This window comes from Pelophylax lessonae, assembly GCF_965119305.1.
Source record: "Pelophylax lessonae genome assembly, chromosome: 9".
Lineage (NCBI taxonomy): Eukaryota > Metazoa > Chordata > Amphibia > Anura > Ranidae > Pelophylax > Pelophylax lessonae.
This window is the reverse complement of record NC_138776.1, coordinates 57,442,397-57,457,161: the sequence shown is the minus strand read 5'-3', so window position 1 is coordinate 57,457,161 and position 14,765 is coordinate 57,442,397. Positions and strand designations below refer to the sequence as shown.

Below are 14,765 nucleotides of genomic sequence, written 5' to 3'. Positions count from 1 at the left end.
CGCTGTAAAGGGTCAGATGATGGGATCGCTGTAAAGGGTCAGATGATGGGATCGCTGTAAAGAGTCAGATGGTGGGATCGCTGTAAAGGGTCAGATGATGGGATCGCTGTAAAGGGTCAGATGGTGGGATCGCTGTAAAGGGTCAGATGACGGGATCGCTGTAAAGGGTCAGATGACGGGATCGCTGTAAAGGGTCAGATGATGGGATCGCTGTAAAGGGTCAGAGGATGGGATCGCTGTAAAGGGTCAGATGATGGGATCGCTGTAAAGGGTCAGATGATGGGATCGCTGTAAAGGGTCAGATGGTGGGATCGCTGTAAAGGGTCAGATGATGGGATCGCTGTAAAGGGTCAGATGACAGGATCCTTTTAGGGGGTCCCACTCTTACTGATGGATTGGGGTCATGCTAGTAGATAACATCCCCAAAAAGGGTGGGAACACCTAGAAACCTAATAGGGTGGAATCAGGAACCATAGAGGGGAAATGTTACTGGTGGAATTAAAAGAAGTAAAAGGCAGGAGTCAGGTGACTCCACCAAAAATTGACTCCTAACAGTGTCAGTCCATATAAAAATGAAATGTCAGCTATAGATGGATGCTGGCTTACCTGCTGAATTAATTGTTTTGAAAATTTTAAGAGGTCTCTTATATTTCCAAGATCTGCCCCATTCCAGCAGGGAACTATGACTCGCATATCATGGTCAGAGAGGGGTGGAGCTGGAAACATGACCCTCTTATCATTATCAGAGAGGGGGCGGAGCTGGGAACATGACTCCCTTATGGTCAGAAAGAGGGCAGGGCTGGGAACATGACTATTATTATAATTAGAGAGGGGATGGAGCTGGGAACATGACTCTCCTATTATGGTCAGAGAGGGACGGAACTGGGAACATGACTCTCCTATTATGGTCAGAGAGGGAGCGGAGCTGGAAACACGACTCTCTTATCATGGTCAGAGGGGGCAGAGCTGGGAAAATGACTCTCTTATTATGGTCAGAGAGGGAGAGGTGCTGGGAACATGACTCTCCTAATATGGTCAAAGAGGGGGCAGATCTGAGAACATGACTTTCCTATTATGGTCAGAGAGGGAGCGGATTTGGGAACATGATTCTCTTATTATGGTCAGAGAGGGGGTGGAGCTGGGAACATGACTCTCCCATGGCCGTCGAGGGAGTAGATCTAGGAATATGACTCTCCTATTATGGTCAGAGAAGGAGTAGATTTTGGAACATAACTCTCCTGTTATGGTCGGGGGGGGGGAGCGGGGAACATGGCGGCTCTCTTATGGTCAGAGAGGGGGCGGAGCAGGGAACATGACTCTTATCATGGTCAGAGAGGGGATGGAGCCGTGAACATGACTCTCTTATTATGGTCAGAGAGGGGTGGTAGAGTCAATGTGAGTGCTTGTCCCAAGAGCTGACAGTCTGTCTTTTCTCTTTGTTGCAGAGAGGGTCTCCACCTCCGCGTACTCCTCACCAGCGAGGAGTCTGGGGGATCCAGGAATTACACCGCTCTCCCCGTCTCACATCGCTGCGGTAAGTCACTTGTTTTGTCGTTTGTCTCCATACAACTTACAGAAAATGGTGTAATTATTACATTCTGGTCATTTCCTTCCCTGATACATACATACGTTAGTAGAATTCTGAGACCGGGACATGTATTGGAGTCAGTGAGGAGGAACATGAAATTTGGGTGCTTTTAGGGTACAACGGACTTAATATGGCTCATATTTCCCTGTTGGAGTAAACAGCACTTCATGCGCAAGCTTCCCTGGATTCCTCAGGGTCGGCTGCAGATTTTTTTTCCCCTGGTTAAATATAAAGTTTAAGCTGCCTCTATTTTTCTTTCTATGATTCTTTCTTACTTACCTACATATACCAACAGGGTAACTGAAATCTAATTAATAAAAGGGGCAGGCCAGGATGGGGAGGAAAGGGCTGAATAATTCTGGCTGTCTCCCAGCCAGGAAATGAGGTCAGTGCAAGGGGGCTTCCTGCCTTCCTCTGGATCCTGCCTTCCTCTGGATCCTGCCTTCCTCGGGATTCTGCCTTCCTCGGGATCCTGCCTTCCTCGGGATCAGGTCAGGATTTTTTCAGGTTGAATTCAATGGTCCTAACAATTTACATCTATGCATGTCAGGAACGCTTGCAAAATTGTGTGCTTTCTCAAAACGCGTTGCCCTTTAGGAAACACACGTGAGTGCCATTAATTTTATGCGCACCCCAAACCACATGGTGCCCCAGCTCCATGTGGAATGGTGCGACGTGATTTTTAAAATCACGTCCTAGCGAGTAGGGCAGGTCATTGAAATGAATGGGCTGCCCTACATGCAACAAACCTACGCATGCACCAGCACACAGTTACATGATTTGGAATCACAGGCAGAATCGCCATGATTTTGCTCGCAATTTCAAATCATGGCAAAACGCATGACACGTGTTTAAGTGCCATTATTCTTACTGGCAATTCTTCTTCAAATATCACGCAACACAAAAGCGGAAATACATGCATCTTCCCTCCATTTCCCCGCTCACCGAGAAAGACTGGCCAGCAGGGGGCTCCCCCCCCCATAGACACAACCATAATGTTCAATTCATCCAAATGCAATCAGATTGGATGATTGACATCTCATGTCGGCCACTGGGGTCAGTTTACAGAATTTGTGAAATTGTGGACAAAATTTTAAACCCACTTACAATTACAGAAAATGATCATTATTTATTATGTTACCTTACATGTACCTTTTGCATCCTTTCTGCTACCTGAAAAAAATGAGAATTATTGGCTGTTAGGTTGGAAGGTGTTGAAGTGGATCTGTCATCAGATATTATTTTTTTATGCTCAGCACTGGGTAACACTTCCAGGTATTATTCCCATTCACAGAGATCACAGTGCTCTCCCTGACGATGCCTTCATCTGCTTTTCACTCCAGAAGGATGGCACCATATTTGTTCAGGCATCATCCAGGGTCCCCATCTACTTCCTGGGCTGGGATTACGGTTCTTAGATGACACAATCATGTATATCAGGGATCCTTAAACTATAGCCCTCCAGCTGTTGCGGAACTACACATCCTATGAGGCATTGTAAAACTCCGACATTCACAGACATGACTAGGCATGATGGGAATTGTAGTTCCTGAACAGCTGGAGGGCCATAGTTTAAAGACCCTTGATGTAAATACTGGTGCCTCTGCAGTTCTTGACTGTATTCACAAATGTCAGACACAATCAGCCCCCTGCTGCAGGCTCTCACCTTGTGACTTGCTACCAAGTTATAATGTACAGTCTGATCATTGGGGCAGGAGGGGACAGATTGAGGGAATGCTTCCTCCTGCCTGCAGCAGACTGATGACATCATCTCAGCCTGACTGAAGGTTAAGGCCGGCTTTTTAATGATAAAATCTGGAGATTTTCTGACAAATGATACCGCTTCTGTATATTGTGACATGTCAGGATTTATGTAGAATTGTAAAATTAGTGACAGATCCACTTTAAAGGGAGGAGGGGATACAGGTTGGCAATTGGGAACACCATAGGGTAGTGATGGTGAACCTTGGCACCCCAGATGTTTTGGAACTACATGTTCCCTGATGCTCATGCACTCTGCAGTTTAGTTGAGTATCATGGGAAATGTAGTTCTAAAACATCTGGGGTGCCAAGGTTCGCCATCACTGCCATAGGGGTACACATGGGTGGGATGGCGGTGATGTAGGGGTTAACCTCTCCTGATTCGCTCTTACAGAAAGACTCAGATGCCGGCTCGGTGGATGAACAGAACTTCTCAGTTGTGGTGGCCATTGATTTTGGCACGACTTCCAGCGGATACGCCTTCAGCTTTGCCAAGGAGCCGGAATGTATTCATATCATGAGGTAATAACTGCAGTGCAGCACCGGCGAGAGGGGGGGAGGGGGATTTATACCATCTGCAGCCGGCAGGACAGGACACAATTGGTGTCACTTCACTGCTGGAGAGGAGAAGGAGGGGCGCCACGTGTCTGTGATGGCTCTGCGATTACTAGATGAGGGCGCTTTATCATGACTTTAATAGCAGCATTTCATTTTCAGGCCCGTTCATACTCGTTCACTTAAAAACCTAGTAGGCGGTTTTCAAAAATGATATACAGTTGTCAAAACATTAGCAGCACTTATCCAGTGTGAGAAACACTGTGTGCTTTCACAAACATCCAAAATAACGTTGCATCCAAAAGTGATGTTACCAAGGATTGTTACTAAGGATGATATACAGCCCGTCTATTCCTCGTGCAGCCAATGTGAGTATGTGGACACACCAATGCCATCCCCACACCTCGTGTGATCCGCTCCCCATTAGAGATTGCACTCACCAAATTTCCGAAACACCAGGCGCCTTGTAACGACATATCATTGTTCATCTGAGGCCACGAGGGGAGGACTGGGAAGGGTGGCAGGGTGGCAATCGCCCCCCCGGGCCGCTCTGATGCCGGGTAAAAAGGTCGCACTCAGGGCTGGATCAATGTAGGGGTCAGACATTGTATACAGCTGCTGGTCGCCACTACAAAATATTATATTTGCAGAGCTGCAGTGAAGCAGTATGAGTGTGCAGAGTACGCTCCTTCACCCGGCTGGCACAATAATAACACAGTCACTTCCCTGTCAGGCAGACTGATCTCCGCCCAACAGGGGCTTCCTAGGCCCCACCTGGCGTAATGTCATGTATTTTTGTTAAACCTCCTTTGTTGCTATTAACATTAAATTATGTTACCACATTGCATCATGTTTTTTTTTTTTTTCTAGCTTGATAACATCAATATCTGTTATAAAACCAGGTGGGCATGAATGCTGAGCTGATTCAATGGTTCAATGGGCCACTTGACTGGACTTGCTCCCCAGGCCTAAGGCTGCCAGCCCTCCCCTGGAGGCCACAGTGGATACAAGGTCTCTCTCATATCATTAAAAGAAACAAGCTACATAGCGTAATATTGCTTTGAGCTTTGTTATTAATTAAAAAAATCCTCCTCATAAAAACTGTCAAAGCATAATACAGCATCAACAGTGAAAACAACTCCATAAAACCTGCTCAACCTGTGCGATCTCTCTCACTGATCTCTGATGTGACACTGACAACAATGATTTCCGGGTAGAATCGGGCTGCTGGCAGCATTGGGTGTCACGTGGTCACACTATGACGCGTTTCGTCATCACGACTTCTTCATCGGGCGTGGCCACATGACGCAACAACCCATACTTATAGCTATTACAGGCAATTAACCCGTAGGTATTCATCAGCACAATCAATTGGCAATTTGCGCTCCCATATATGGGATCATTTTCATTAGACAGAACTAAGACCGATCCGAACGATCTTTCAATCGAAGCATGTATGGTCACATCAATCATATGAACATACTAATAATAGATTTACATGCTAAAGCAGATCGCACCCAGTTCAAGCGCATATATTATTAGCACATGTACATACAAATTGACCATTAATGCATAGTACATACATTTCCCTAAAAAAAATGACAGATTCTAAAGAAGTCGTGATGACGAAACGCGTCTGGACGTGAACACAGGACACCCAAGGCTGCCAGCAGCTCGACTCTACCCGGGAATCATCGTTCTCAGTGTCACATCAGGGATCGGTGAGAGAGATCGTGCAGGCTGAGCAGGTTTTGAGGGGTTGTTTTTGCTGTTGCTGCTGTATTATGCTGTGACAGTTTTTATTGTTTGTAAGTGATTTTATGGAGGGAGGATTTTTTAATTAATAAAAAGTTCAAAGCAATATTACGCTATGTAGCTTGTTTCTTTTTATGATTGAGAGACCTTGTATCCACTGTGACCTCAGACCAACAAGGATATGTTGTTACAAGGTGCCCGATGCTCAGTTATTTGGTGAGTGCAATCTCTAATGGGGAGCGGATCACACGAGGTGTAGGGATGGTATTGGTGTGTCCACACACTCACATTGGCTGCACGAGGAATAGACGGACTGAATATCCTAAGTGACATCACTTTTGGATGCGACTTTATTTTGGATGTTTGTGAAAGCACACTGTGTTTCTTACACTGGATAAGCACTGCTAATGTTTTGATGACTGTATGTGATTTGAGACATTGTTGTTTTTATATCCTATTGTTATAGTAGCAGCTAATGGTGCAATTAAATATTCTTTGTGATTATTAACTGTTTATTTTTTCCTCCTTTGGGGATTTAGAGCCGGTTCACACTGAGGCGATCCGACTTCGAGGGGCAACCTGTCTATGCAAGTCGCTCCCAGGTCGCCCCAAAGTAGTACAGGACCCTTTTTCTAAGTCGGAGCGACTTGTGTCGCTCCTTTTAGAACGGGTCCTGTACTACTCAACGGCGGGAGACCGACCGCGACTTGTCAGGCTGACAAGTCGCCTGACAAGTCGCGCTAGTCTGAATGGTGTCTTATTCGCCTGTTGTGCAATATTTGATTTTCAGAAATGCATATTGCATGTTAAATTTAAAATTAATGCAACACATATACATTTTAGATGTGTTTTGCATGCGTTTTCATCCATGGTCACCTTGGGAAAAATTAGCATGCGACTCAAAAAATGCACCAAATATTCATGGCGTTTCCATTTACAATAATGGAAGGTGCAAAAGATCTCTTCAGTACATTCCATAATGCCATAAGAGACTTGATGAATGTCGTTTTGTTGAGAAAAAAACATTCCCCTCTGGGTGATTTTACAACTTTGGTACAGATTTCTACCTTTTGTTATTCTAAAGAAATAGCTGTTTGTTTTTTTGTGTCCATGTGAATCTGCATGGGAGTGGTTTTATAATTATCAATCAGCTGCTGAACCTGCAGGGCTCTAATGAGGAAAGTGGCAGGGTCTGCATCCATTTAGATGTGATTTCTATTTGGGGGTATCTCACTAAGAATGACATTTTTGTTGCAGGGATGCCCAAAATATGACTTGTATCTTAGTGCAGACTTCTGGGAAAATCAGTAAGCCAATCACACAAGCAGGAAATGATGTTTCTGGGGGGCGTTCTGTACATCATCTGTGAAAAGAACACCAGGCCACATTTGCGATACGGCACTGCTTTACTTTAGTTTGCGCTTTCTTTTGCTGGGATTTGATCACCACTGCATATTTTATTTTTTGCGCTATAAACAAAAAAAAACCCAACAATTATGAAAAAAAAAAAACAATATTATTTACTTTCTGCTATAAAACACATCCAAATACATTTTTTAAAAACAAATTTCTTTAAGAATTTAGGCCAATATGTATTCTGCTACATGTTCCTGGTAGAAAAAAAATAAGCATATATTGATTGGTTTACACAAATGTTAAAGCATTTATAAACTATGAGATATACAATGGAATTTTTATTTATTTTTTATACTAGTAATGGCGGCGATCATCGACTTATAGTGGGACTGTGATATTATGATGAACAATCGGACACTAACTGACACTTTTCGGGAACCAGCGACACTAATACAGTGATTAGTGCTAAAAATATGCACTGGCTGGGAAGAGGTTAAATATCTAGGGCCATTAAAGGGTTACCTGTGTTGCTAGCCAGTGTTTGTATTTGCTATGTCTGCTGCTTTTACTAGGAGAAGAGATCTATTTTAGTCCCGGCTTTGCAGGACCGCAAAATCCATCCCCCCCCCCCCCCCCGTCAGAACATAACTCTGCTCCGTTCTGAGTCACTGCCCCACGATCAGCGGGTGCTGGCAGACATCGAGTGCCCGGCACCTGCAGATCTGCTTCTACTGTGAATAATCACAGCAGAAGTGCTCCACTGGCAGCGCAGACGCCCCCTGCAGACGGAAGTGCAGGGTCACGTATATACTGTATATGTCATGCAGGCGCACAGCTGCATCTCTGTAGCAGTAACACTGCTATAGGGTGATCAGCAAGTGGTGAATATGAGACAGTTATATTGGTGAGGGTGCTGTGTCTATAGGACCGCCGTACTGCCCCTGTACCTATCTGCCAGTAAAGGCCGACTCACCTGGAATTGACAAACAGGAGACAGTTAACTGTAACCAGTAAACTTGGACTGAGATGGAGACTGCCTTTGCTGCTTACCTGGCTTATCCAATGTCTTCAGTACATTAGGTATCACTGTTCCGGTCAGGTGGAGCTCTGAGTCTGATTTTACCTCACTGGCTGCATGCTTGTACCTGGCCAGGCAAGTAGCATTTTCAAGAGGTGAACCATGCTATAGCTGTGCAGGCTTTTGGCGAGATTCTGGATTGTCACAAAGCACTTTCCAAACCATGAAAGAAGGAACATTCTGATCATAACACAAGAGCTGACACTTCAATGCAGAAACATAATGTGGAGAGGCAGAGGATGACGTGATAGGTCAATGATCGATCTGACTACACCGGGAAGCTGATTTTACCAGGTCATGCTTATGGATGGGTAGAGAAGTTGCAGTCAGTCTGGGGGAGGGTCAGACGTTAGTCACAGGGGAAATGTTAGGAACAGGGATGGGGCACTCACCCACCTTTTGTTGATCGATTAAAAGCTTTTCAATGGTCCCAATGTCTGGTCATCCTTCCGACAAATCAGTTTCCTCAGATTTATTATGTCCCTCTGGCCATTAAAGAAGCAATTCATAATAAAATCTTCCGCATCACCCAAACTTGCCTGCAAGGGGCGCCGACTGCTCCAATCCAAAGCAGTTTCCACAGTGGTGACCAAAGCTGCTGGTTGGTTGATGGATGATCGAGGTGACAGGTGCTCTTTTCTTGTGACCCTGACATGGAAAATATGAGATGATTAAAGGGAAACGCCAACAAAAACGCCCAAAAAAGGGCCAAAACATGTCAGGGAAATTGCAGATTCTGGTTTTTCTTGTTAGCTTTTATTCAGCAGAAAAACCTTCAGTTTAGGATATCATCCCAAGCCAAGCTAAGAAAGGTGACAGTTAACTTAAACATCCAATGACAGTCAGAAATGAAAATCAGAGTGTAGAGCTTTGTGAATTCAGTTATTAATAAATAACCCTGACCTGAGCAACAAAATCTGTGAATTGATAATATTATTTTGCTAAAAAAATGTCCTCTCAACGTGCAGAGAAATGAGCGCTATCACTTAGTAAATTGACCATATGGTGTCGTAGACTGATGGAAAATTCTTACCTTGTCTTCAGGCGGTGGGAGGGCGGAGACCCCGGGGTGTCCAATCAGAAGACCCCAACCACAATACTTCTTATGCCGGACAGAAAGTTCCATAGCTTTGGGTTTGCCGCCAGAGATTTCTACCATGACCTGGACCCAAGCGAGTCCAAACATTGGCTGTACTTCGAGAAGTTCAAGATGAAACTGCACAGCAGTACCGTGAGTGTTCTGAGATATGGATGGGGGACATCTCTACATCTGTTCCACTTTATACCTATCTACTTTATCCATCCCCATATACCTCTCCTCTTCATCCATCCCCATATACCTCTCCTCTTCATCCATCCTCATATACCTCTACTCTTCATCCATCCCCCATATACCTCTCCTCTTCATCCATCCCCATATACCTCTCCTCTTCATCCATCCCCATATACCTCTCCTCTTCATCCATCCCCATATACCTCTCCTCTTCATCCATCCCCATATACCTCTCCTCTTCATCCATCCTCATATACCTCTCCTCTTCATCCATCCCCATATACCTCTACTCTTCATCTATCTTCTGTATTCCTCTCCTATTCCCATATACCCCTCCTCTTAATCCATTCCCATTATACCGCTCCTCTTCATCCATCCCCATATACCTCTCCTCTTCATCCATCCCCATATACCTCTCCTCTTCATCCATCCCCATAGACCTCTCCTCTTCATCCATCCCCATATACCTCTCCTCTTCATCCATCCTCATATACCTCTATTCTTCATCCATCCTCACTCATATACCTCTACTCTTCATCTATCTTCATCTATCTTCCTGTATTCATCTCCTCTTCATCCATTCCCATTATACCTCTCCTCTTCATCCATCCCCATATACCTCTCCTCTTCATCCATCCTCATATACCTCTACTCTTCATCCATCCTCACTCATATACCTCTACTCTTCATCTATCTTCATCTATCTTCCTGTATTCATCTCCTCTTCATCCATTCCCATTATACCTCCTCTCTTCATCCATTCCCATTATACCTCTCCTCTTCATACATCCCCCATATACATCTCCTCTTCATCCATCCCCATATAACTCTACTCTTCATCCATCTCCCTGTATTCCTCTACTTTTTATCCATTCCCATATACCTCTCCTCTTCATCCATCCCCATATACCTCTCCTCTTCATCCATCCCCATATACCTCTCCTCTTCATCCATCCTCACATACCTCTCCTCTTCATTCATCCCCATATACCTCTCCTCTTCATCCCTCCCCATATACCTCTCCTCTTCATCCATGCCCATATACCTCTCCTTTTCATACATCCCCCATATACATCTCCTCTTCATCCATCCCCATATAATGCTATTCTATATCCATCTCCCTGTAATCCTCTCCTATTTAGCCATTCCCATATACCTTTCTTCTTCATTCACCCCCATATACCTCTCCTCTTCATCCATTCCCCATATACCTCTCCTCTTCATCCATCCCCATATACCCCTACTATTCATCTATCTTCCTGTATTCCTCTCCTCTTTATCTATTCCCATATACCTCTCCTCTTCATCCACACCCCATATACATCTCCTCTTCATCCATCCCCATATAACTCTACTCTTCATCCATCTCCCTGTATTCCTCTACTTTTTATCCATTCCCATATACCTCTCCTCTTCATACATCCCCATATACCTCTCCTCTTCATACATCCCCCATATACATCTCCTCTTCATCCCTCCCCATATAACTCTACTCTTCATCCATCTCCCTGTATTCCTCTACTTTTTATCCATTCCCATATACCTCTCCTCTTCATCCATCCCCATATACCTCTCCTCTTCATTCATCCCCATATACCTCTCCTCTTCATCCCTCCCCATATACCTCTCCTCTTCATCCATCCCCATATACCTCTCCTCTTCATCCATCCTCATATACCTCTCCTCTTCATCCATCCCCATATACCTCTCCTCTTCATCCATTCCCCATACACCTCTCCTCTTCATCCATCCCCATATACCTCTCCTTTTCATACATCCCCCATATACATCTCCTCTTCATCCATCCCCATATAACGCTATTCTATATCCATCTCCCTGTAATCCTCTCCTATTTAGCCATTCCCATATACCTTTCTTCTTCATTCACCCCATATACCTCTCCTCTTCATCCATCCCCATATACCTCTCCTCTTCATCCATCCCCATATACCTCTCCTCTTCATCCATCCCCATATACCTCTCCTCTTCATCCATTCCCCATATACCTCTCCTCTTCATCCATTCCCCATACACCTCTCCTCTTCATCCATCCCCATATACCTCTATTCTTCATCTATCTTCCTGTATTCCTCTCCTCTTTATCTATTCCCATATACCTCTCCTCTTCATCCACACCCCATATAACTATACTTTTAATTTTTCCTGTATTCCTATGCTCTTTATCCACCCCCCCCCCCATATACCTCTCATCTTTATCAATCTCCCATATACCTCTCCTATTTGTCCACCCCCATATACCTCTCCTCTTTATCCACCCCCATATACCTCTCCTCTTTACCCATTCCCCATATAACTCTACTCTTCATATATACCTCAATATCTCTCCTATTCATTAACCCCCCCATATATCTCTAATATTCATTCCTTTCCCATATACCTCTACTCTTCATCCATCACATCTACCTCTCTCTCCCCCCCCCCCCCCGGGAATTACTCCTTTCTAGGCCCCACCCACTGCGCATAAGACCGTCTTAGTGGCAGTTTAGAGGTACAAAGTCTTATTATAATCGGAATTATGGAGAAGAGTTATACTTCCAGATATATAATTATCTGACTCTGCACACATCATATAACAGCTTTTTTCCCCCCCCACACAGGATCTCACTATGGAAACCGATCTGATTGCCGCCAACGGGAAGAAAGTGAAAGCTCTGGAGATCTTCGCCTACGCGCTGCAGTACTTCAAGGAGCAGGCACTAAAAGTGAGATGACCCCCCCTCCATATAAACCTTACTCTAATTAATAGGGGGGAGGGGGGGTACCCCAGTTTGCTTGCTGTTCCTATACTTTCAGGGTTGATTTACTAAAGGCAAATAGGCTGTGCACTTTACAGTTGCTCCAGGGCTTAGTAAATTAGGGGAAATTCTGTTGACTTCCATCGTGTGCAAGCAAAAATTTAGTTTTATTTTCTTTGCACGTGATTGGGTATGCTTTGTGAAGGAAAGCTTAGTTCAAAACACATTTAAATTTTGCAAAAGATTATGTAACTTGAGCTCAGCCTGCAGGACGTATATTGAAAGCTGAAATTATTTTTTCGGTTTTGGATGGAGTATGACATGGGTAGAACTTCTGGGGGGTTTATTTTGCCATCCTATTCGGGAGATTTCCCTTTACTTCCTGTCCTGGAGACACAGTAGGAAGTGAGAGGCGATAACAAAGTTTGGGGAAATGCCTCTTAGGCTGGCCATACATTTTACAATTTTCTTATTCAGTTTTCTTTAGACTTACTTTCAACTATGTAGTGCAAGGGTCTGCCTTATTGCATACAGATTGAAAGTATTTCTATTTGACCTCATATTATATGGTTTTGGTAAATCTAAAGGAAAATTGTACAATGTATGGCCAATTGTCACTAGAACAGTGCCCCCATCAGATGTCCCCTCTATTCCTGTTCTGGTGATTACTGTAAAATTTAGATTTCCCATCACTTTCTGTCTCGGTGACAATGGTGGACAAATTGAGAAGGGGAACATTGTTGGCTGGATATACACATTAAGTCTGGGTTCACACATATGCAATGTCAGACATCGCATGTGATTCACACCTCAGTGCTGTGCAGATCACATGCAATGTCTGTGCGATGCAAATTCAGCCGTACAGCTGTATGGCTGAACTTGCATTGGATTCGCACGAAAAAGATGCAGGAACCTTTTGTTTTCCCCGCACTGGAATCGGATTGCGTGGGTGTTAACACCCATGCAATCTAATTCTGGTCCAAATTCACAGTTTGCACTGCGATCCTATCTGGTGGTGTCGTATTGACACCCACAGTGGTTCATAGAGGGCAATGTGAACTGCCTGTGAGGGAGATGCGATGCACTAGAATTGCGCTGGTTCTCGCATCGCATATGTGTGATTCAAGGCTAAAGCTAAAGATTAGTCTGCATATATTTTGCCCTCCCTGATTTCCCCCTCTCAAACATGCTAATAATTTGTTCTGTTTTCCATAAATACCTTATTTAAGATCCAAAAATGTCATCACTTGTTCTCTGTGCTTCTCTATGCAATGCAGGCAGTTAATGATTAGTGGGAGTGGCAAGCAGAGTGCTGTGCACATCCCAGCCCCCTGCCTCATTACTCCTCTCAAGGGCCCACAGCCATAATGTATGCAGTGGGAAGGCTCTTGGCAGGAGTTATGAAAAATATGAAATGCCTTGTCAGTGTGGAGAAGTGGGCATCTTTGCCCTGTGCGCTGGATAACCGTGTCCTGACACTGTGTTTGGAGGTGGGTAAGAGGCACAAGGGGTGAGTCAGAAGGAGGGAGTACCTGCACCTATTCTCTGAGAATACCCATATGTGACGCTGAGCCTCTAAGATTAACCACTTTACCACCGGAGGATTTCGCTGTCTTATGTCTGAGCCACTTTTTGCAATTCGGCGCTGTGCGACTTTAACGGACAATTACGCGGTCGTGCAACGCTGTACCCAAACAAAATTTATGTCCTTTTTTCCCACAAACAGAGCTTTCTTTTGGTGGTATTTGATCACCTGTGCGATTTTTACTTTTTGCGCTATAAACAAAAAAAGAGCGTTTATTTTGAAAAAATAACAATATTTTTAACATTTTTTTATATGAAATTCCCCCCCAAAAAAAATGTAAAAATCTAATTTTTTTTAAATTTTTGGCCAATTTGTTTTCTGCTACCTATGTTTGGTAAAAAAAAATCACAATAAGTGTATTTTGATTGGTTTGCGCAAAAGTTATTGCGTTTACTAACTAAGGGAAAGATTTCTGTCATTTTTGGTGTTTTTTTTTTTTAACGAGTAATGGCGGCGATCTGCGTTTTTTTTTGCGGGACTGCGACATTGCGGCGGACAGATCGGACCCTTGGCTGACATTTTTGACACTTTTGGGGGTACCAGTGACATTACTACAGTAATCAGTGCTATATATATATATATATATATGCACTGTTACTGTAAAAATGACACTGGCAGGGAAGGGGTTAATTTTATTGGAGAGGGAGGTGTTAATGTATGCCTGGTGCTTACTAACGTGTGTGGGGGGAGGTGACTGAGTGACACAGGGACAGATCGCATGTTCAGCTATGCTGAACACTGCGATCTGTCAGTCCCTGTCACTTAGGAGATCCGCCCGCTCTGTTTACACAAGCGGGTGGATCTCCAAACTAGATTCCCCGACGATCGCCGCCGCTCCTCCCCTGGCCCGACTCCCGCTGTAACTGAAAACAGCGGGAGCGCGCCTCCAGCGGCGCGCGAGTGCCGCCTACAGGGGGAGGAGTCTAGTACTACGTCGCTAGACGATAACGAGCCACATTGCTGCAGTAGCAGCAATGTGAGCAGACGTTAAAGCGGAGTTCCAGCCATTTACTCACCTGTCCAACGGTCCAGCGATGCGGCCGCCGGAAGCCTCGATC

At 44.5% G+C, this 14,765-nt stretch overlaps 1 protein-coding gene across 1 annotated transcript in view; it reads left to right on the top strand.

Annotated features, from left to right (window-relative positions):
• HSPA12A (heat shock protein family A (Hsp70) member 12A) overlaps nucleotides 1-14,765 on the top strand; it is a 91,508-nt gene that overhangs the window by 34,543 nt on the left and 42,200 nt on the right. Inside the window, exons 2-5 of the mRNA XM_082268438.1 lie at nucleotides 1,446-1,534; nucleotides 3,744-3,871; nucleotides 9,138-9,324; nucleotides 11,985-12,089. Of these exons, the coding sequence (XP_082124564.1) occupies nucleotides 1,446-1,534; nucleotides 3,744-3,871; nucleotides 9,138-9,324; nucleotides 11,985-12,089 (509 nt within the window). The remainder of the gene's footprint in view (nucleotides 1-1,445; nucleotides 1,535-3,743; nucleotides 3,872-9,137; nucleotides 9,325-11,984; nucleotides 12,090-14,765) is intronic.